General features: G+C 47.5%; 1 protein-coding gene across 4 annotated transcripts in view; it reads right to left on the reverse strand.

Annotated features, from left to right (window-relative positions):
* Window positions 1-313: 313 nt before the first annotated feature.
* KIF16B (kinesin family member 16B) overlaps window positions 314-23,676 on the reverse strand; it is a 301,609-nt gene continuing 278,246 nt past the window's right edge. For all 4 annotated transcript variants that reach the window (XM_055543463.1, XM_055543454.1, XM_055543455.1 and 1 more), the window contains one exon: window positions 314-1,492. In XM_055543463.1, the coding sequence (XP_055399438.1) occupies window positions 1,334-1,492 (159 nt within the window). In that variant the 3' untranslated portion in view covers window positions 314-1,333. The remainder of the gene's footprint in view (window positions 1,493-23,676) is intronic.

Genomic DNA, 23,676 nt, shown 5'->3' on the forward strand with positions numbered 1-23,676 from the left:
CATTTTTTTCATGCTAAACTCTGATATCTAATTAGTACAATAATAATTTCCCCCCTTATCAGGATAATTGCATCTTTGAATATACATTTTTCAGACTGGAGAGCTCTGTTGCACAGGCATCTTCCAGAAGACTGAATGCAGGCCTGTTTTGTTACCCATTCATTTGTGACTTCAATCATTACTGTTAGCGCATCTTCCACAAAACAAACGCTAAATTATACACTGTGTATCTTTCCAAGCACATTAGATAAATTTTTAAACAGACCAGGAGGAATGATCATGTCACAAGCTTAAAATAAACTAAGCTACAGGATGGATTCCATAACTTCATTTAATATTGATAGCAGCTCCATTTAAATCTTGAAAAAAGCAAATACCTTTAATAAATTTCATGTGAATTATATATTTTGACATAACTATCATACAGGCGTGTGTACACATATAAATCTATAGGTAGAATTATATACATTTCAATATATACCATATATATCCTTTTTTCTTCTCATATTTTTCTTTAGTAAAACAAAGCAGTTTTACTTGTACATGGATGTGCGATGCTACATTAAGTCCTGAGTAATTTAAGGGATCGTTAATAAACTACAGTAAATTCTAGTCTTGCAGCTTAAGATCCAGTAGATTCAGTAACAAAAATGTGAACGAAATGTTTAAAAATATGCATTCAATGAGGAGCTCATTTTGTGCTTAGCAGAGAAAGCTTGAACGTGCAGGACAGCCATTTGGTAAAAACTTCTTGAATATTCAAGATTAAACAAATATCCTATTTCAATGGATTTATAGAAGCTGATGTAACCTACATCCAATGTGTCAAGCATGGAAGACTCCAGTTATGATTGGACTGAAAATCCCTTTTGCAGAATGTGAAATTCTGTGTAAACATCGGTGCTTAGGGATTATACAAAAAGTTCAGCCTCAAATGGGGAAAAAGGAAAATACAATGAAATAATTTAAAATGCTTTTCTTGGGATACAGCCAGCCACATGGAAGGGATACAAAAAAAAAATAAGAGTATTCTGGTGAAAGGGGAAACCAGATGAAAGTCATTGGGGAGGTCTGACCAGCCACCCACCAGGGAAACCCCAGGCTGGCTCGGCTCCAGGGGCCATGGTGACGGAGCCTCCAGGACAGACTCTGCACACAATGAGAAGGCCACATTCACCCGTGACGGGCAGGGACAGCCGCCCCTCAGTGTCACCGTGGCCAGCGTGGCCCCGGCTCTGCTCAGGCACTCGGAGGAGGCGGTGAGGGGTCCAGGCCCCTGGTCGGGGGCTGCTCGGATGAGAAGGCACTGTGTGGCGAGGTTCCATCTCCAGTCCTACCCCGTCCCGTGGCTGCTGTAGTCGAAGACACCCTTCTTGAAGAACGGCGAGAACTCGCACACGGTGTGTTTGGATAGCGTCAGCCCCACCTTGTCGATGTGCAGTGGGGACGTGGCCGACTGGAGCATCACGCTGAAAAAGTCCCTGAGGTACCGCTGGGAAGAGACGAGAGACAAAGACATGGTCAAGACACGGGCAGGGAAGAGTCGGTGGGGAGGAACGCCTAGGAACAACGCCCCTCCTGGCACGGAGGGGCTGCCGCTGCCGTTAGAAACAGCGCAGGGACCCCCCCTCTGCTGCCTTCCCCACACTGGACCCACCTGGGGAGCAGCCACGGCGTCCAGCGTGCGGGGACACCTCTTGGTTCTGACGCACAGGCCATGCTGTCTGTAGACAAGCCCGGGGATTGCCGGGCAGCGGGCGCTGGGGGTGGGGTCTGCTTTCCAGCACGGTGCTGGAGGTTAATACCCCGCTTTTTCAGTCAAGTCACATGTGCTAAGTCACTCCAGTTGTGTCTGACTCTGTAACACTATGGACTGCAGCCTGCCAAGTCATGTCCCCCCGCCCAACTCACTAACAGAAAGGCCACTAAGAGGAAGGAGAACAAAACGGCTAATGGTCTGCACGATGCTAAATGCACATTTTTACTCTTAATGACCGGGGGGTTTCTGCAGGAACTAACGTCTCTGGCACTAATATGTCCTTAGTCAATAATGTGTCAAGTGGCACAGGCCCTCTGTGCTTTGCAGCCTTCTTATACACTAAAGGAAAAGAAACACTGCGGGCGAGAGGGTCCACTGCAAACACGAACATTTACAGACCACCCAGTAAAGGAAGCTCTTGCTGAGATTAACTGCTCTGAACCCCGTGCTCACCCCCACCCCAACCTTCGCGCACGTCTGTGGCAGCACTGGCCAGCTCTTCTGGCACCAAACTCGTATAGCTGCTCTGAGTCCAAGACCCGAGATGCTGGGGCTGCAATCAGACACGGGCACCAGCAAGATGTGGTAACGGAAAAGAGAACATGCAGAAATACTTAATACAGTTCCGGTACGGCAAAGGCTACCTGTAACTGAAAATGGGGTGCAGGGGGTGGGCACGCATCTAACAGGAGAAGGCCAGGGAGGCAGCTAACATCCTACAAGCCTCTGTGCAAACACTTATTTACCCCAAATGTCACTAGAGACACGGATAATGAACCTGTGGCCTGGGGGAAGAAGCCAGATTCCGCTGGCTGAATGAATAACCCACCTCAGATTTACCTCTGAAAGAAGACATTCTGCTCAAGGAAAATCTGTTAGCTTCTTTCTTAAAAACAGTAACAGGGACTACTAATAATTAACACTTGTACGGTAATTTAATAGTTTCTAAAAAATCGAACTCTTTCTGTTTTATGAAAGTATAACTGATGCCCAGTGGCTGAGTACTCTTCTAAGGCAGGGCCTGCAGAGTGCTGACGCACGGAGATGTCTGCGAAACCAGCACCAGAGCAAGGTGACAGACGTTCGGACCACACCCAGAGGGGTCCTGCGTCACCCAACTGCGGGTTATCTTCATACTCTGCCTCTGCCTACCTTTTCTTTTTTTTTTCTTTTTAATTATTGTAACACCCATTATCTGGTGAGCAAGGCTAGTAATCCAGAGAGGAGACTTGCAGTAAGGATTTTTAACTCAGACTGTTACCCGTGTTCAATATTCTTAATTTCCTGATCTCATGGTAATCGCTCAAGGAAGGCTTTCTAAACAAAAAGCAGGTCAAGGTAAGAAGGTGTCAAAACCAATTGCTAGAAAATGGACACCTTGCTCCAGGACTGATTTGCATCAAAGAAGCAGAAGAGAACATGCCCTGACTTCTCTGGGGGCAGAAAAGCCGGGAACATTGACCTACAGGGACCCCAGGTCCAACAAACACGGTTACGGGGAAATACCGATCTGGCACGAGGGGGACTGGGGCCGCCCCGCGGGTGAGCTGTGACTGCACCCACTCCAAGCGGTGAGGCAGGACCCCGGCCGTCACCTCAGCAGCTCCCTGCAGCCCACGCCCCCACGGCCATGCTCGAGCGCAGACTAATGTCCACGCTGCCTGCCTTCCAGATGCTTTCTGACCGGACAGACGGAACAGATGATGCATCAACATGTGGCATCATCAGTTCATGAAGCAGGGGCCCTTTAAAGGGCCAAGAAAGCCTGAAGGGATAATGAAAAGAGAAGTAACAGTAAAAGCCAGAAATAAAGTGCAAACAGAGGGTCCTGGAGATCCCCCTTCCCCACCGGAGGAAGCCCCGTAGAGAGAGAGCAAGGAAGCAGTCGCCAGGGAAGGCTCTCCTTAAAATGAATGCGTCAGCACGCCTCCATGAAACCTCCAGAGAGAGGAATCTGATCCAACTGATTGTAAACCGATTATGGAAGAGCTTTTTCTCTGCAATGAGTGTCTGCTCAGCAGAATCGGGTGGCCTTGGCTCCCTCTTCCTAGACCGCTTCTTTGGTCAAAGAAAGGCTGTGATAGGAAGTGTTCTTTGTGGAGTGAAGAGGTGCTCTGAAGTGAAGAGGTGACGTGTGGCCTTGGTTGGCTGTGTCGAGAGCCACAGGCTTGCAGTGGGCTGAGCAAATTCTTGCTGGTGAGTGACAAACCCAAAGGACCAGGGCTGGGGCAGGGGACACAAGAAAGAACTAAAATTGCAGAAAGTGCCTGGTGTCACAGACAGCATCTCATTCTCTGTAATTCCCATTGTCTTGGGCCCACTGCTAGCTGGGGTAAAGTGCTTACAAGCAACCCTGATGACTAATATTGATGAGTTCATTTTTAAAAATTGAAACATACAGAGAGAAAACAGCATCCATCATGAATGTACCGCTTAATGAGTTTTCAAAAAGTGAACGCACTGGTGTGCTGAGCACTGGGCTAAAAACATGAGAACACTTTTAGAGCCCTGGCAGCCCTCCCCATCCTCCATCCTCCAGGGTAGCCACTGCTCTGACTTCCTTTGCCACCGATCAGTTCTGCCAACTTTTGAACTTGATACTGATGGGATCCCACAGGGTGCACTCTTCTGTATCTGGTTTCCACTGCTTACCGTCACTAACGTGACGCTTGTGAGCCTTGTGCACCTGGGTGGGTGTGCTGTGGTCTGCTCGTTTTCACTGCTGCGTAGTATTCCACGTGCCCATACCCAGCCACTTACTGAAGTGAGGGCTACGGAGGGGCGGTGGGTTTGGTTCTTTTGTCTGAGCTTCTTCAGTGATGAAATCGACGACTGTGTAACGGTGTCGGGTGAATCAAGTTTATTACTATTCCTACAATAAAGAAGCTTCCCCTTAGGGCTTGAGGCCTCAGTCTAATGTACTAGAACCCTGCTACTGCATGTATATCAATATACATCCTAATTATATATAAAATACATACTTAAGTACATACATTCATATTAATAAATCCTGCTGTCTGTGCTCCTAGTGTTTTCCACAGCACCTGTGGCCAAAGGGAGAAAATTAAAGTGTCTCCTGTCAAAGCTCTCTCTCTAATGTTGAGTCCAAAGACACCCCCACCCTCCCGGGTGTGTGGAAGTAAGTCCAGGAACTGAGCCACCTCCCCAGGGCGGTTTACTTTTTACAAAACTCAAGGACTCCAGGAGTTTATGCGCTTATCGGGGTCAGAAGGGCAAAGTAGGAGAAGGGTCTGTGGAATCCAATATCCAATTTGTTTCCTTCACATGGCTTCCTCTCCATGAAAATAAGAAAAGCAGACAAATTTCAATCTCTGCATCCACTGTTGTTGTTCAGTCGCTAAGGCACGTCCAACTCTCTGCAACCCATGGACTGCAGCACCAGTCCTCCATTATCTCCCTGAGCTTGCTCAAACTCATGTCCATTGAGTCAGCGATGCCATCCAACTACCTCATCCTCCGTCACCCCTTTCTCCCCGTGCAATCTTTCCCAGCATCAGGGTCTTTTCCAGTGAGTCAGCTCTGCATATCAGATAGCCAAAGTATTGGAGCTTCAGCTTCAGCAGCTGTTAGGGACCATAGAAGGCCTGCAGGACCCCTGGCTGGCCTGGTGGCGGGGTAGGGGGAGGTCACATCCAGTCTCTGCTCTGTGAAACACCCCAGATCAGGGCTGCTGAGAGTGGTGGCTACACCTACCATGGCTGGAGACATTCCAGCCCTGCCTCGGAAAGTCAGATGAAACCCAATCTTCTTTCAGTAAGACTGCAAATCAGGACATGGAATGCAGAGCAAGAGGGGGTCTGGGGAGGTCTTGAGAGTGAGCAACCGAGGAGATGGGAGGGACTGAGAGGAGAAGGAGCCCAAAGAGAGGCAAGGGCCAGCTAGGGGATGGGGAGAGGGGATGGGGCGGGATCAGGGGTGGGGGTGGAAAGAAGAGGAGGGAGAGAGGGAAAACCACACACCACGCTGGGGATGGAGGACCATGCTTCTGCTGCTGCTAAGTAGCTTTAGTCGTGTCCAACTCTGTGCGACCCCATAGACGGCAGCCCACCAGGCTCCCCTGTCCCTGGGATTCTCCAGGCAAGAACACTGGAGTGGGCTGCCATTTCCTCCTCCAATGCATGAAAGTGAAAAGTGAAAGTGAAGCCACTCAGTCCTGTCCGACTCTTAGCAACCCCATGGACTGCAGCCTACCAGGCTCCTCCGTCCATGGGATTTTCCAGGCAGGAGTACTGGAGTGTGGTGCCATTGCCTTCTCCAGGAAGACCATGAGCTGCTTTCAAAGTTGGCAAAAAACGGTTTAAGAACAATAGATATGTTAGACATTTATCTAGGTTTCTTTTAGCTGCTTGGACCGACACTGTAATATAAGGTATTTTCTTATCAATGCTTTTGGAAAATCAAATTTAGATGACAAATCTTTACGGCATACTTCAGTACTGATGCACAGAGCCTTGATTTCAGAAACTGTCTTTCTTCTACAGGTTGTAGGCATATATATATATACAAATATATATATATGTATATATGTATATGTATCTATGTATGTATCTATATATTTATTTTTTAAGTCAATCTGCACAGGGGCCTTGAGCGGGGTGGGGGGAGGCAGAAGTCACTGGGAGACATGGGCCCCCATGGGTCTGCTCCAAACAAAATGTTAAATGGCTTGTGGTTTTAAAAACTGCCCCCTCCCCCCAGAACAAAACCAAAATCCTGTAAGGGGACCATGAGCTTTCAAAAGAGGAGGACAAGAGATCAGCAGAAGGATGAGGGGCACACAGATCGCCAAGGATGCCCCGCACCAGGTTCCTGACTCCTTCTCTCCAAAGGGGTTCTTTCTGTCCTTTAACTCGCACTCGCCCTCACCCCTGAGCTCCCTGGGGATGTCCCCCAGGCGCACGCACCAGGCAGGCCAGCGATCGCCTCGCTCCTCTCACAGAGAGGCCGCTGATCAACAGCCTGCAATGGTCCAGGCACAGTGAGAACACTTAATGGCTGTTTCATTTAAACATCACAAGAGGGTATGAGACAGAGACGACTACTATCTCCATCTTCTCAGAGAAAAAAAACCGCAGTCCAGGAGGTGCAAGTGCCGTCCTAAAGGTGACAGCGTGTGGGAGTGTGAGGACACACACCCAGCTCTCCCGAGTCCAGAGACTGGTCTCAGTGCCCAGGCTCCATCCGCAGCCCCCTCTTCTCGGGCTGAGCCTCCTCTCTGGGTGCTACCATCTCACTGGGCTGGGCTGATGGCACTGGGCGTCTTGCCGTCTAGCCTGACAGCGCTCTCATGGGGACAGGGGTGCAGGGTTGTCTAGAGTGAATGCTCCACGCAAACCTGGGGCAGAGGCCTCCTTCCTGTGACGCTTCTACCCTTCTACAGAGTCTACGCACCTCTGCTCACATTCCCAGATCTTCCTCACAGTGCTTTGCTGGGCTCTGGTCATTTCTCGATCACCCTCCTCCTGTTCCCCTTCCCAGATGACATTCAGATTCCCTTCTGAAAAAATACGTCTCCATTCTTTGGGGATGGGTCATCTGGCTGACTCAGGGCAAAGGGCTGGTGGTCTCTTCATCTTCCTCTTCTGGGATGGGCTCATGTAGCCAAAGAGCGCATCAAGATACCACGTGGAGCCTGCAGGGATGCAGGGTCACCTGGGGCAAGCCTCTCCCAGACTGCAGAGCTGGTGCCGTGGAGCATTTCAAGAGTTTGCATAAGAAACCCAGGGTGGAAGCAGGAGAGCACTTGGTCTGTCCATTCCCAAGCCCACTTGCTCACCAGGACCACAGTTGTTCCCTACTGTTTGACATCAACACCCCTGGGGTGTCGGCAGGTGTCTGTCAAGAATAAGAGGAAACCTCCCACTTACAACACACCCAGTTCTGGGGGTGGGGGCCTGCAGTGGGCTCAGGGCATCTGCCCAGGGTGCCTCTATTAGGACAAAGTCTGTCCTGGGAGGCTTTCATACATACCGTCTCAGATGGGTCAGCCCATGCAAGAGGTCCATTCCCAGCCAAGCATTCAGCTGGAAGACTCCCGCTCCAAACCCAGATACACACAAGGGCCAATCTTTAAAATTCAACACCATTTCAAAAGTCAACCACTAAACATTATTAATCTTTTGAACCAAAAACACAGGCTAATATGGTCTGTTGGCTGTGTTAATGAGTTCTGAAAGGCGAAACACACTCCCTACAGCAATACAGGGCAATTCTGCAAGAACTTAGTCAATTATCTTAGAGCTTTAGCCTGGTACCTCAATCAATACATTGCATTAAGGGGGGGAAAATGAAATATAATGTGCTGCTACATGCTACTTCACTTTAGACACTTCTGATGAAGGTCATTATATTAACATGATTCATGTGTGACCTATAATACGATTTCAGTGTCGGCTCTGGCTAAAAGGAAAAGTACTTAAGTTCCTGGAATAACCTGGGTAGAAGCTGGACTTGAAGTAGCTTCTGCTGGGTTTTTCCTTTCAACTCAGGAGCTTCTGGATGAAACGCTAGTCTGCTCAAAGGGAAGATCTTGTTCTCTACAGCTCAGCCAGGAAAAAACCTAGGAAGTCAGAGGGACATTATATGGTGTGGCCGCTCCCATCTCGTGGCCATTCCCCTTTCAGGTCTGGCATCTGGAAGGAAGGGCAAGTCTGAGAACAGGGAAAGGAGGGAAGGTGTGTGGTACCCAGGCTCAGTGAAGGATGTGAACAGGGAGCACGGCCAGCATGTGGAGGGCTCAGCCTGGGGAAGGGCAGGGTCTGCAGGAGAATCCTGGGGACCTTGAACCTGGCTGTTGGGTCTGCAGGTATTTGCAAAGCCTTTCTGGGCTCAGGAGCTCCTATGACCCCTGAGACAGCCTAAGGAGAAGGAGGACAGGTGTCTGCATCCTCTGTTTCCACGTAAGAATATTGAGATCTCAGGAGACAGGGACTTAGACAAGGGCAACGACTATAAGAGACAAAATGACTGGCTCTTCAGATTCGTGAGGAAGTCCTTGAAATTCTCAAGGAGAATCCTTTAAGCCCATAACGTTAAGGTATAAATGTAAATGTACATGCGGCCCCTTTCTTTGGGCTGTCCCCTCCCTGCTCGTGTAGGCTCAGAATTTACCCTGAATTTCAATCAGCAGCCACACACGCATGTGTGGGTGTGTGAATGTGTATGCGTGTGTATAAGATGTGGGAATGAAAATAGGGCCTCAGAAGAATTTGAAAGACTTCACCTTTTTTTTCTTTTTATCTTTTGGCTTCCTTCCTTCTATTTTAATTAACGGGGGGATAAAATCATGACCATTTTATGTTATTAAAAAGTTTCCGCTTTAATAGGGCTCACGGCTGTAACTGCAGCCTACTGCTTATTTCACGGGCGATATTTCACCCCAGCTGTGTCATCTGAATGATTTCCCGGCCATCTCATTGTTGTGGAGCTCTTTTCATTTTACAAAATTTTAACACCAATCCATAATTTAATTTAAAGTTATTGAAATTATTAAAATTGAAATGTTCTTTAAAAATGTAAAAGGGCTTCAGCCACCTTTCCACCATGACATATTAACAGAGAAGGCAGTTCAGTGGCATATTCCTCATTTCCAGAACTCATTAGCCATGGTGGCAGCTTAAAGACAACTCTCAGTCCAGCTGACTTAGAGGTCTCATTTACCTTGCAGTACTTGGAGAATTAATCATTGATTGATGGGCTCTGAAGATGAATCTGGCCAGGATGGAGACACACTGGGATATTTCTAGACCCCAGAGAGGTCTGGTCACCACTGGCCACGTGTTAATGAACCAACCCAAGTGGTTGATATTATTCACAGTCAAGTCTTCCCAGTTTTAAACTCCCATACATTCTACTCTGAACACCTTTCTCTGGCTATTTTAGGAATCCTAAAATTTGTCTCCATTGGATCAACCATGCTGGGTTCCTTTACCAACATGCCTCCAAATGTCCTCTATGCTCTGATAAAATTAGGACAGTTTTTGACAAGCAGCTTGCTCAACCACTGCACAGGTACTGCACACCTGCTCCCCACGAAGTGACATGGGGAGTGGGCACATGGGTGTTGACAGACACAGAGCCTGCCCTCCTAGGGCACCTGGCGGCCCACACCATCTCACGGTTCAGAGTCATTCTTCCTGGTGCTGAGCTTCCATCATCTAAATCCTGTTCATCCTTTAAGGACTAAATCAAGGTTTATTCTCTGTTGATCCCTCTCTCTTCAGACCCCATTCATGAACCCAACAAACAAATATTTAACTGAGAGCTTTCCTCCTGCCAGTGCTGCTGGGGATTCAGTAAAAGACAAACTTCATTTCCATCCTGAGTAACATGCAGGCTTTTCAGGGAGATTGGACAAGGAAAGCAGGAATTAAAATATGGCTCCAAAAAAAAAAAAAAAAAATAGGAATGAGATACTTTTGGAGCACCTAGGAGAGGCAGCCCTGGGGATTGGAGACATTTATGCCAAGACCTAGGGACTTCCCTGGTGGCTCAGATGGTTAAGTGTCTGTCTACAATGTGGGAGACCCGGGTTCGATCCCTGGGTCGGGAAGTTCCCTGGAGAAGGAAATGGCAATCCACTCCAGTACTACTGCCTGGAAAATCCCATGGACAGAGGAGCCTGGTAGGCTACAGTCCATGGGGTCGCAAAGAGTTGGACACGACTGAGTGATTCACCATTCACCATGCCAAGACCTGAGGGGTGAGTAAGAATCAAGCCTGTGAAGACACTGGAGAAAGATTCTGAAGGAAGCCTGTTCCAGGCAGAGGGCAGAGTGGGTATAAAGCCTCATAGTGGGGTAGCAGAGCTTGGGGCATGGCCAGTGGTCCAGCAGGTCTGGACTGTGCTCAATTTAGCATGGGGGAGGCACTTCTGCACTGCCCACCAGATTGGTTCTCAACCAGTCTCTGAACTCCTCTACTTCCTCACCGGGGTGTCTGAGACCAGGGGTCCAGAATGTATCCTGCCAAACTCTCTTCTCTCTGAACCACAGAGTCCCGCCAGGACAAGTCCTGGGACTTGCTTTAACCTAGAGAGTGCCCTGGAGGTAATGCTGAGAGTGAAGAGGTCACCTTGCAGGTTCTGGTGCCCTGGCTGAGCCCAGTCTTCAGTGCAGCCATGATCCAAATGCTGCCACATACCCGTGCCCTGGCCTGACAGTGACACTTGGAAAAGGTGAACCGCCCGACGGAGCCCTGCCCATGTTCCAGAATCACAGCATCATAAGCAACAAAATGGCAGTTTCTTTAAGGCACTCACTTTTGGGTAGGTTATTACTAAGAGATTACCAAAATACACATATTTGGGAAAAGGTAAGAGGTGAAGGAATAAACGGTATTAGTCAAACCTGAACAGAAGAAGTTTCTTTGTTTTCTGTTTATAATTTATGACTAGCCATAAATTACAGTCCTATTCTACTTCATGCCAACCTCTTCCAACCCTTTCCGTATTTCTAATGAATAATTCTGTCTTTGCAGGTACTTCTTTCCTACCCTAGGTTTTAAAGTAAATACTTAGAATAAGTAGTCATCATTTGAAATATGGCATTTATTTCTTGATGTTAAATAGAATTCTGAGAGCTTCCACTTAAAATTCATCAGGGTGAAAATGTTAGTCTGTGATTACAGAATCCGAACTATTCATTACAGCTATTCAGAGAATCTTCTTTATGAGTTTAATGACATAAGCATATTGTATTGAATTATTGTACTACATCAGTTGGACTCATAAATTTAATATACTCAGTCTGGTTCACATATTTTAATAAAATCTAGCAAGCTTTAAAAATTTTATAAGGGATGTGCATTTCAAGTCCATGTGATATTCAATTTTTATAGGTTGACATTTTGGCTTGGGGTATTAAGTAGCTTCAATGATCCTGATGACCCAGCCAGGTCGAGCAGCAAGGTCAGGGTGAAACCCCACAAACAAACTGGCCACATGAGAAAGTCAAGGTCTGCTTGAACTGAGAAGCTTGTTGAGCCTCTCTCCAGAGCACATGTCAACAGCAGTCCCATCTTTTCGGCTTCCAGAGCAGAAGAGAGGAGTCAAGTATTTGGTGCACCTGTGAGCCAGGAGTGACGGAGTCTCACAGGCCACACTCTCAACTTTGTTTGGTGAAAGCAAAATATGCCAGGATGCTGGGAGGAGCCCAGCACCCAGGGCTCACTCTGGTTCTTTGACTTCTGTTTACTGGGTCTCTTTGTAAGACATTGGTAACCGGCTAAAGACAGATGCAGAGCAACTTGACACCCTCAGCACAGAGGTGAGGCTGGAAGAGAACCCTGGAGACACATGTTGGCCGGTGGGTTCACACGCAGCTGGAGTCCAACTCTGCCCTGTGAGCCAACGCCTCAGGCACTCGGTAACCCTTCAGCCACCACGCTGGGCGTGGGGACATTACGGGACAGGGACAGAGAGTCCCTGAACTCCTCTGCTTCCTCACCAGACTGTCTTTTAAGGATCAGAATATTAAATGAGCTACTGTCTGTAAAAGCGCTTAGGCCAGGGCCCAATTCACAAGGAGTCTTTATTAAGCCATCGGCGCTATTATCTATATAGTTTGGTCCTCTAGAAGTTGTTGGGCAAATCTGTTAACTCTCTCTTCTTTTACATGGGCTTAAAGCATGGAAGTATTTAATGTTTCCCCCTTCAAAGGAAAGTAGAGGACAGCAAGAATCTGGAATATTTTTTTTCCCCAAAGTCTCCTAGTATCAGTCACTGGCAGACCCTTTATTTCAAGAGTTGCTTTAAAAGAAGGATGACTTCACAAGTTTTTCAAAATGGGGAATCATATTAAACAAATCTAACTATAAGTCAAATTATCCTCTGAAAGATCATTTTGAATAATGAGATTATGTAAAGTGACATCTGGGGAAAAAACAAACTCCAAACCCTATTCTTTTCTTTTTAAGCTCATGACTCCTCCCAGCACGGCATAAGCTTTCAAAGAGGTTCCTGACATTTGGAAAGAGAAGGACGGCTCCCAGTGACCAACGTAACTGACAGACTGAACTTGCTGTGTGGCATGTCCTGGCTACAAGGCACGTAAAGAACTGGTCCTAAAACACTTGAGAATTACTGGCACCCCTAAGCTTCCACACCTAGTGCAGCCCAGGAACAGGGTGCAGTGAGACGCTTCAAGACCCTGAATGACAATCTCGTCCCTTTCTACCAGCTGTGCCTGGGAGTGAGCAGGGCGATCCTTCCCTATCAAGTCTGACCTAAGGTCCTCTGTATAATCGATGGCACGTGTTCCTTGGATGGCCTTGAACTGGGCCATTGTTGAGTAACACTGAGTCTGTGAATTCAGGGCCAGGGGGTGAGCTCTGGAGACTCTGAGGGAAGTAGACCCACTGCTCCTTTTTTGTTTTTTGGGCCAGGAGCCCCTGATGATCCTTGAGGGACTATTTGCCTGGCAAATTATCCTTCTGCCTTGGGAGTTATTTCTCAGGATCCACATGCTGCCTTGCACCCTGGGGGGAGCCACGGTCACGTCCCAGGTACGAAGAGGACTGTGGCCCCGAGTGGTGGGCCTGTGACCCTGCCCCACAGAGAGGATTAGCTGGAGATCTGGATTATCTGCTCCACTGACCCCCTTCACAGGGACTGAGGTTTGGTGATGACAGGGAAGGTGAAGGCAGGGAGAAAAGCCAGACCAAACTTCTCTAAAAGCACCATCTCTAATTTTCAAAGAGGACAGAGTAGGTCTATAATTCATATAAGGAAATGAAAATAAATTCCTTTACCAAACAGATATTACCTACAGAGTTAAGCATCTCAATGAAAAATATATATACGTTGAATCCGTGTGCTTCCTGAAAGACACACTCAATTAGATGACTGACACAGAGATGCCCATTAGGTAATTAGCTCTCAGACAATGAAAGGCATGGGTTTTCTTTCCTTAGGACCTTCAGTTCAGTTCAGTTCAGTTGCTCAGTCGTGTCCGACTCTTTGCAACCTCATGAATCACAGCACGCCAGGCCTCCCTGTCCATCACCATCTCCCGGAGTTCACTCAGACTCACGTCCATCAAGTCAGTGATGCCATCCAGCCATCTCATCCTCTGTCGTCCCCTTCTCCTCCTGCCCCCAATCTCTCCCAGCATCAGTCTTTTCCAATGAGTCAACCCTTTGCATGAGGTGGCCAAAGTACTGGAGTTTCAGCTTTAGCATCATTCCTTCCAAAGAAATCCCAGGGCTGATCTCCTTCAGAATGGACTGGTTGGATCTCCTTGCAGTCCACGGGACTCTCAAGAGTCTTCTCTGACACCACAGTTCAAAAGCATCGGTTCTTTGGCACTCAGCTTTCTTCACAGTCCAACTCTCACATCCATGCTTGTAACAAAACATCATGGGTTTAAGAGGATCTTCTTTCTCTCAAAGGGTTTTACTTATTTACTATAGAGAATGAAGTTTATCAAATCAATTTATAACTCAAAGTCAAACTTTAGAAACCTTTACCACTGTCCTGGACAGCTCCTAAAACCCAAGGAGCCCCTGCAGAAGACAGTGAAGGATGCTGCCAACCTGGGGCACAAAGACACACGCACTTCCCTGGACACTGGCGTCTGGCTGGGAGAAACGCCAAACAAACCCAGAACTCTGTAAGCCTCAATCTTTCAGTCGTCATGACCTCTCTTATCTGTGACTGTTTTCAACTGTAGGGCAGGGCAAGTGGTGCAGTGCAAGTTAAAAGGGACTGACAGGATGTGGGTAGAGAGACGAGAGTAGGGATCAAAAGGAAACCTCGCCAGTTAAGGAGTCCTGGGGACGGCAGTAGGGTCATTTAATCAAAGAAACAGGGGGCTAACCTGACATCATCCACAGATTCTGCCACAAGGAAACTGCACGGCAAAGTAAGGAAGGTCAGTTTATAGGGACTGTGCTATTACTTGAATATACCCAGGTTCTTTCTGATGAGGAACTGCAAATAAATGCAATTTTGTGAACTGGAAGATGAGCACTATAGATGGAAGCGGAAAAGGGAATCACAACATACAGCAAGAAGCATAAATACCCCAGACTGTGGAGACAGAACAGACAGGGCCCCTCACTGCCCACGGCACTCACTAGCATCTTAAGCACGAGCCTTACCTCGACCCCTCAGCTGGCTGAAAAAAACCCATTGAGAAAAAGACGATGGCTTCATTTACTGCCATTTTCATCTCTGATTAGCAATTTTTTCTTGATTTCAATAGCAGTTTCTTAATTTCACTTATAAATAATATGAGACAGGTGATCTCAATTAGAAAATAGATTAGAGAAAGTCTTTTTTTTTTTTGGTTGCCTGGAATATTACAGATGTAAACATTTTGCAGCGAACTGCTGGAAATAAAAATAAGCCTGTCTAGAAAAGGATGAGAGCTTTACATGAGCAAACAATAAAGATAAAAACTGTACGGAATTGGAACAAACTGATGTTCTTCTCCATTTGTTCCCCCCAAATACTGTCTGGAAGTGCTGCGACTACACTGATTCATTACTGCTATGAAAAACCTAAGTGGCAGGTACGGAAGAGAAAACGATTGTCTAGGGAAAACAAATAACCAGTAGAACCCTGAAATAAAGATGCAGTTTACAAAGGCAACAAACAAGGTTTTTGGGCCCAGGACATGGTGTATACCTGTCACCTAAGAAAAGCACAACTCATTCGGCAGACAAATCTGATGAATGGAGTGAAGGGGACTGAAGTGTCTTTAAGAAAGCCTCATGACGACTGGGCGGGGGTCTGTAGGAGAGAAAAGATGATCCGCCAGTGTTGATATAAATAGTGAGCAGAGAACTTTATGGAGACAGGACAGAGACAGTAGAACAAAAGCACAGAAAGAATTCTGATCCTGTTTTTTGGGCTGCTGCAGCAAAGGGGATGTACAAAGAGGAACTACACTGACCCATGGAAATACACAAATCAACAATTTTTGGAAGCAAGAAGCAAGGCCTCCAGGTTTATAACATGAAAAGATGCAAAAGTAACCATCCTTTGCTTTAAAGCAAAGGATGACAGGGTGAGAGGGACCACATGGCACAGAGTTTCTCAAACCTGCAGGGAAGGACCAGCCGAGGGAGGGAGAGAAGGAAAGCAGAGGAGAGGAGGTGAGAGGACAATCAGGCCAGGAGGCTCAGTACAGGCAAGTGGGACTCCAGGAAGGAAAATCCTCAGAAGAGGAAACAATCACAAAAATCTCCCACAGATGAAGGACACGAGATAAAGTCCATGCAGACAGAGGCCCGGAGAAGGGTGGGGCTGCTCACCAGAGAAGACCCCTGAGCACTCCAAATGCTGGGGACAGAGGTGGACAGAATCATGACACAGACAAAGGGCTGGGCACCGAGATGGCTTCGACCCGCCTGCCACCTGCCCTGGAGTCAGAAGACCGTGAAACAAGCCCCCTAAACTACAGGACGGAATGGTTTCCAACTAATATATCCTGTCCAGCCAGGGGCGGGTGAAGAAAGACCTTATCAGACATGTCTCTAGAAATGCACCTCCTGTGCATCCTTTCTCAGAAAGCTCCTAGGGATGTGCTCCGTTGAAACAAGGGAATAAGTCAAGAAAGAGGAGAACACAGAGCGCAGGAAGGGGAAACAACCTGGGAGGCTGCAAAGGAGGATGCAGGTCAGGGCGGACGTGACCCAGGCCTCTGTGAGCATATCCATGACTCACTGATTTTACAAACTGTGCACATACAGCATAGGGCAACAGGCTCACACATACACACTCACACACACACTCACTTTCTCTTTCACACATAAACACACACATGAACAAAAGCAAAATGGTCAGAAAGGGTATATGCCCAACCCATAAGGGCAGTGTGAGATCCTCTGAGAGCAAAGACTGGGGTCACTTATTTGGGGGTGACCTTGCGGCTTCCCTGGTGGCTCAGCTGGTAAAGAATCCACCTGCAATGCAGGAGACCTGGGATCGATCTCTGGGTTGGGAAGATCCCCTGGAGGAGGGCCACTCCAGTACTCTGGCCTGGAGAATCCCCATGGACAGAGGAGCCTGGTGCGCTACAGTCCATGGGGTCGCAAAGAGTCGGACATGACTGAGCAACTGACACACTTTGGACATGGAAGCAAAGGGGTGGGAAAAGCGAGAGAGAGAGAAAAATGAAGAAAAGCCACACAGGGGCTGTTGCTGAGCGGGTCACAGCCGTGCACATACGGCTGGGCTGGGTCCTGCTGAGGACGCTGAGAAACACGAACACTGTACTTCCAATCACCCCGGAAAGGAGGGGGAGCTGGCAGGCTCCCCACGGAAAGACATGCAGCCTCCCTGTGGGGTCCCTCCAGCGCCTTGCCTCCCTCTGGTTCCCAGCTGGGCTGGGTCCTCCTCGGCTTTGGAGGAGGCTGGGGGAGAAGAGCTGAGGGGCCCTGGGGACACTGCCCGCACATGATGGACCTGCCGGGCAGGACCAGCATCCCCTGGGGGCTATGGGGTAGGGAGGAGCACGTATCAGCTGTGGGATGGGCCTGGGGGGGGATGAGGGATCTCAAGCCAGGACTGCAAAGGGGGGGTACCCACGCTGGGAGCCGGGCATTGCGTGTCAGTCTCTGCTCCTGGCCCAGCTGCTGCCCCCACCCTGAGCTCGCACTGTGACTTCAGCGTGTGGTTTTCTGATGAGGACTTTCTGATTTCACAGCAAGCTGACTCATTACTTTCCTAAGGCTAAACAGTCCTTTTTAAAGGAATTATAATACAAGTTTTATTGCAACCTTAGGTGATAAGAACTCAGGTGAATGGGGTTTCATGCACTGAGCCTAAGTGAATCTATCATCAAGTGACTGCAAAACGTTCAGATGAGCGAGGTGCCCATGAGTCCCCGCCCGCCAGGCAGGACTGCGACAGGTTGGTGGGAGAAGTCGAGACGGCTGTCGGCACAGAGCCCCGGGCCTGGGCTACACTGCAGTCCTTCCACGGACTCCTGGGCTTCACGCTTTCACAAGAGTGGCCTCGTGTTGTATTATATAACTCTATCTATAGAATCGTATCTATACACAATACTGATTATCTCTAAAACTGACATCTTTCTACACACCTATTAGCTATACAGCTATAACCTCTTTACCTATATAGCTAAAACTATGCCTATAATCACATTCACATAATATAATCTACAGTTAAATCTATGTATCTTATTAGATGAAGGACAGAGAAGCCTGCCCATGCTGCAGTCCACAAAGTTGCGAAGAGCAGGACACGACTTAGCGCCTGAACAAGAACAAGATCACGCTTTATCTTACTTGTAATTAGTAACATATCCACTGCATGTCTCCTCCTCCAGTGAGGATTAACAGGATGGTGATGCGGCCATGCCATCATCATCAGGGGCCCTAAAGGACAACCTGGCTCCCAAGAAGGGACTAGAATTTTACTGCGACACGCTTTTATCTACACTCAGGACAATGTGTGCCCTAGGCAAAAGGAAAAAGCAGTTTTTCTGGCAGAAATGAGCAAGTGGAACTGAACAGACACGAACACTGCTAGAAATGAATGATATAAAGATGACACGGTCATAGACATGACTCCAAACGGCCACTAACTCCAAAACCATTTTAGTAACTCGGTGTCCCTGGAAGGAGGCGGGTTTTCTTTCCATCATCCAGCACAGCTATTCTCTCCGCTTTAGCTGCGTTTCTGACACTCCCCCGGGGCCGGGAGCTAATTAAGTGCTTCAGTTTAGAAGACCGTCCCTCCCCATCCCTGATGTGCTGCGGCAAGTGTGAAATGGAAGGGATGGCAGAGAGAAGAGACGAAAATGGCATTTCATTCTACAGGGTAAATGGTGAGGTCAACAGGAGCCTGGAGCTCACAGCCGTCTCCAAGTGAAGCAGGCCAGCTTCCCCCAGGCGCGGGCAACAGGAGGGAGGCCAGGCCACTGGCTCCACGCGTCACTGGGGATGCCTGCTTCTGCGTCAGAGGCCATGAGACATGATAGAGAAGGGTCCCTCGCTGTATCTAGGAGGAGAGCAGGAACAATCCTCCAGCCATGGTTTAATTCTGTAATATTCAAGCCTCGTTTCATTTTGCTTTTAAAAGTGACCCAGGAAATGAAAAATGTTCAGTACTGAACTCCACAGCAGAGCAGGCCCAGCTCTGAAGCCCGCCGTATTGGGCTGTGCTGCAATCCTCTCATCTGATGCTATTTCCATCAAGAGGAAAGAGCCGGAGATCCCTGTTGTTTGCCAAGCCCCAAACACCTTGTGAGTGAGGGTGGGAGCCAGGAAGAGGACAGATTTCAAGGATTTACTGGGGACTGAGGTGGGGTTCTCATTGGGGCTGATGTTAAAGAGTGTCAAAGGCCTCAAAAATGGAAAAATTACCACTGCAGGTGTATCTGGGGTGAAGAGAAATGGGCTCTGTCATGGTTAATCCTATGTGTCGACTTGCTGGGCCACTAGGCGCCCAGATATTTGGTGGTTGTTCAGTCGCTCAATTGTGTCTGACTCTTCTGCAACCCCATGGACTGCAGCACGCCAGGCTTCCATATCCATGGGATTTCCAGGCAAGAATCCTGGAGTGGGTTGGCACGTTACTCCAAACGCTATTTCCGTGTGTGTGTGAGGCTGTTTCTGGATGAGATGAACATCTGAGTCAACAGACTGGGTGGAGCATACAGTCCTCACTTACGTGTGTGGGCCTCACCCAATAGGCTGAACGAAAAGGCAGACCCTCCCCCGAGTAAAAAGAATGCGTGCCTGACTGTGCTGAGCAGGGACAGTGGTCCTTCCCGTCTCTGGGTGTGAACAGAAACATCAGCCTGCAGGATGGAACACACTCCACCAGCTCCCCTGGTCCTCTAGCCTCTGAACCACTGCTCTCCCTGACCTGTGACTGCCGACCGCACATATTGGGACCTCTAAACCCCAAGCTAGGGAAAAGCTAAAAAAAAAGCACTATTTCAGTGTCATCGACTGTGTGTAGAAATGCAAAAGACACAAATATGTGTAAAACGGAATCTCACAGTCTGGTTCAGATGAATGCTGCGGGTCTTGGGCACCCACACTCACTTCATCACTGCCCTCGGCTCTCACTCGACAGAGTGGCAAGACACACTGACTCCGCCCCTGGTGTGTCTCTCTAATCCGCCCACTTTCCTCCACGCCAACGGCCATCACACCCTCCTGGAGGCCACAGTCACGTCTTCTCTGGAGACAGTAACAGCCCAGCCACCGCTCTTGCTGCCGCCATCTCCCCTGCTCCCTCCACGCTCTCCAGGGTAGTCAAATGTCAGCCCTCCTCTCATCTGCATACAGCGCTCCATGGGCCTCGCTGTCCTGTGGCTCAGGTCCAAAGTCAGGAACACGGCGTTAGGATCTGACTTTTCCTTCCCTGTCTACATCCACACCAGTCTCATCTTTCTACGGCAGACTCAGATTCCTGGATCCCATCCCAGTCTTGCTGAATCAGAATCTACTAGAACACAGTCTGAGACTTTGTATCTTTCAAAAAGCTACCTGTGGCGGATTCATTTTGATATTTGGCAAAACTAATACAATTATGTAAAGTTTAAAAAAAAAAAAAAAAAAAAAAAAAGCTACTTGAGATAAATTCAAAGATTGGCCACACAGGTTTGGGGGCAACTGCTTTGGGAGTCATGTCCTCTGATAACCTTGGAGGTGGTACATGACTGTCTGAGTAGTTACTTGATGAGTCGTCTCCGCTCCGACAGGACCATGAGCTCCTTGGAGACGGGAAGCACTCAACTGGCACATGCAAGACAGGCCCAATCGTGCACAGGAAGTGGTCATGAGCATGGGCAGTGACTGCCATGGTGGATTGCTTTAACACAGACAGCAAAGACCATCAAGAGGGAGACCACCAGACATCACATGCCTCCTCTGAGATGCGAGGGAACAACAGCCCCACCTCTACAGTGTTTCTGCCCCAGAAAATCAGACTTGAACTCCATCAAGCCACTCAATCTAACAACTGGTTGAACTGTGGTGTTGGAGAAGACTCTTGAGAGTCCCTTGGACTGCTAGGAGATCAAACCAGTCAATCCTAAAGGAAATCAGTCCTGAATATTCATTGGAAGGACTGATGCTGAAACTGAAACTCTAATACTTTGGCCACCTGATGCGAAGTACTGACTCATTGGAAAAGACCATGATGCTGGGAAAGACTGCAGGCAGGAGGAGAAGGGGACGACAGAGGATGAGATGGTTGGATGGCATCACCAACTTGATGGACATGAGTTTGAACAAGCTCCAGGAGTTGCTGACGGACAGGGAAGCCTAGTGTGCTGCAGTCCATGGGGTCGCAAAGAGTCAGACATGACTGAGCGACTGAACTGAACTGAGAGGCACATGGTGAATGGCACCATGGGATGCAACCAGCAAAACCTCAAATGTGAGAATTCCCTGGATAAATGACATGGTTTCATCAACAAACAAATGGTGAGAAAACAAGAGGGAAGGGAAAGCTATAGATTATAAGACACTTTTTAAAGAGATTCATCCTAAAATATTTATGGATAAAATAATATGATATCCCTAGTGGTTCAGTTGATAAAGAATCCCCCTGCAATGCAGGAGACTGGGGTTCAATCCCTGGATTGAGAAGATCCCCTGGAGAAAGGAATGGCTGCCCACTCCAGTATTTGTGCCTGGAGAATTCCATGGATAGAGGAGCCTGGTGTGCTACAGGCCATGGGGTTGCAAAGAGTTGGACAAGACTGAGTGAAATAAGCACACAATATGGTATCTGGCATTTGTTTTAAAATAATCCTGTGAATGTGCGTGTATAGTGACTGAGGTAGAAATGAAACGAAACAGGTCACATGCTGACAATGATGAAGCTGGGTGATATGAGAGGGTGCACTGGGTTTATAACATCATTCTTTCTGCTTTTGTAATATACACTGTCATAAAAAATCAAGTTTAACAAAATGTCTAAGCCATCAATTTCTATCTCATGATATCTCAAAGTTCCTTTAGTGTACTGAAAGCTGGAGATGGTTATACATCCTTTTGCAGAGCAGAAATTTGCTCATTTTACAGGCTACATCCCTTGATTCTAAGAGTTCTTTGAACACCTGCTATCAACAAACCCAACACTCTTAGGTAAAGGTGGTTTCTCTTTGGGGCCAGAATGGGTTGCACAGGATTGCCAAAGAAGGCCCTCTGCCCCAAGGAGAACCAGGGCCATGTCCTGGAAAGAGGATGATCTTCTCTTCTACATGGACATTCTAACTTTATCTTGATGCTAAAATTAACGTACTCAAGTCCTTCTGCTTCTTCACACTAACTTGACAGAAGATCATCTCAACTTTCCTGTCTGACTAGATGAAGGGGAACTTAGTTTTAGTACTGTAGAAAGTGGTAGAAAGAACAGAGAAAAAGGGCAGAGGAAGGGGCAGCCCGTTTTCAGATTTCATAAGCGACCCTTGAAGAAAAAGTCTTCACATATCATACCGACAGTGCAATTAAAAGTAGCAACAGGTCACGTAGAATATCCCGAGTGATACACAAGGCAGGTGAACGTGAAGGCCCTCTGCACCAAGCAGCAGTGAGGAAAGGCCTTTGTGGCGATACATGAAAATTACAGGGAAAGATCATCTTTATGCCTGTCAGTTACATTAGTATTCCACCAGTCCTCTCACCTAGCTTATGCTTCTGTGTGATTACAAGAGATTTCCTTCTTTTTTTTCCCCTCACTATTCAAAGGTTTTAATTTTGAAACGTTTCTGTATTCAAATGTCTTAATTTACAAAGGTGGTCTGTGCTGGGTGGGCACCTCATTGATTTGCATATTCTTAAAATCATTGATTCATAAAGACAGATATCTACCTTGAGTGTGGAAAGAACAAGTGAATAAAAATGGTGCTTGGCAAAGATAAAATGGCGACTTCCAAATTTCAGAGTAATGAGTGAGTCACTCTTAATGAAATATACATTATTATATGCTTAGCAGTAGAGAAGCTATGTATAAAAATATAATTTGTCTAGATGATGATCACCTTCCTTATAATAATTAAAACTCAAACTCTTGAGAAAAATGTGTACTAGTGCCACATTCACTCAGCCACTCACCTACCTACCTGCCCACCCATCCACCCTTCCCTCCCTCCTCGAGCAAAGCAATTAAAGGACAAGAGGAAAATAAGAGGACGGCGGGAGGACAGAGTGAAAGGAAAATGAAGGCAGAGAAAGGGAAAGGAAGGAGGTTACCAATGTGTGAGGAAAATAAGAGGAGGGAGGGAGGACAGAGTGAAAGGAAAATGAAGGCAGAGAAAGGGAAAGGAAGGAGGTTACCAATGTGTGAGGAAAATAAGAGGATGGAGGGAGGACAGAGTGAAAGGAAAATGAAGGCAGAAAAAGGGAAAGGAAGGAGGTTACCAATGTGTGAGGAAAATAAGAGGAGGGAGGGAGGACAGAGTGAAAGGAAAATGAAGGCAGAAAAAGGGAAAGGAAGGAGGTTACCAATGTGTGAGGAAAATAAGAGGAGGGAGGGAGGACAGAGTGAAAGGAAAATGAAGGCAGAGAAAGGGAAAGGAAGGAGGTTACCAATGTGTGAGGAAAATAAGAGGATGGAGGGAGGACAGAGTGAAAGGAAAATGAAGGCAGAAAAACGGAAAGGAAGGAGGTTACCAATGTGTGAGGAAAATAAGAGGAGGGAGGGAGGACAGAGTGAAAGGAAAATGAAGGCAGAGAAAGGGAAAGGAAGGAGGTTACCAATGTGTGAGGAAAATAAGAGGATGGAGGGAGGACAGAGTGAAAGGAAAATGAAGGCAGAAAAAGGGAAAGGAAGGAGGTTACCAATGTGTGAGGAAAATAAGAGGATGGAGGGAGGACAGAGTGAAAGGAAAACGAAGGCAGAAAAACGGAAAGGAAGGAGGTTACCAATGTGTGAGGAAAATAAGAGGAGGGAGGGAGGACAGAGTGAA

This window comes from Bubalus kerabau, chromosome 13 (genome assembly GCF_029407905.1).
Source record: "Bubalus kerabau isolate K-KA32 ecotype Philippines breed swamp buffalo chromosome 13, PCC_UOA_SB_1v2, whole genome shotgun sequence".
NCBI lineage: Eukaryota > Metazoa > Chordata > Mammalia > Artiodactyla > Bovidae > Bubalus > Bubalus kerabau.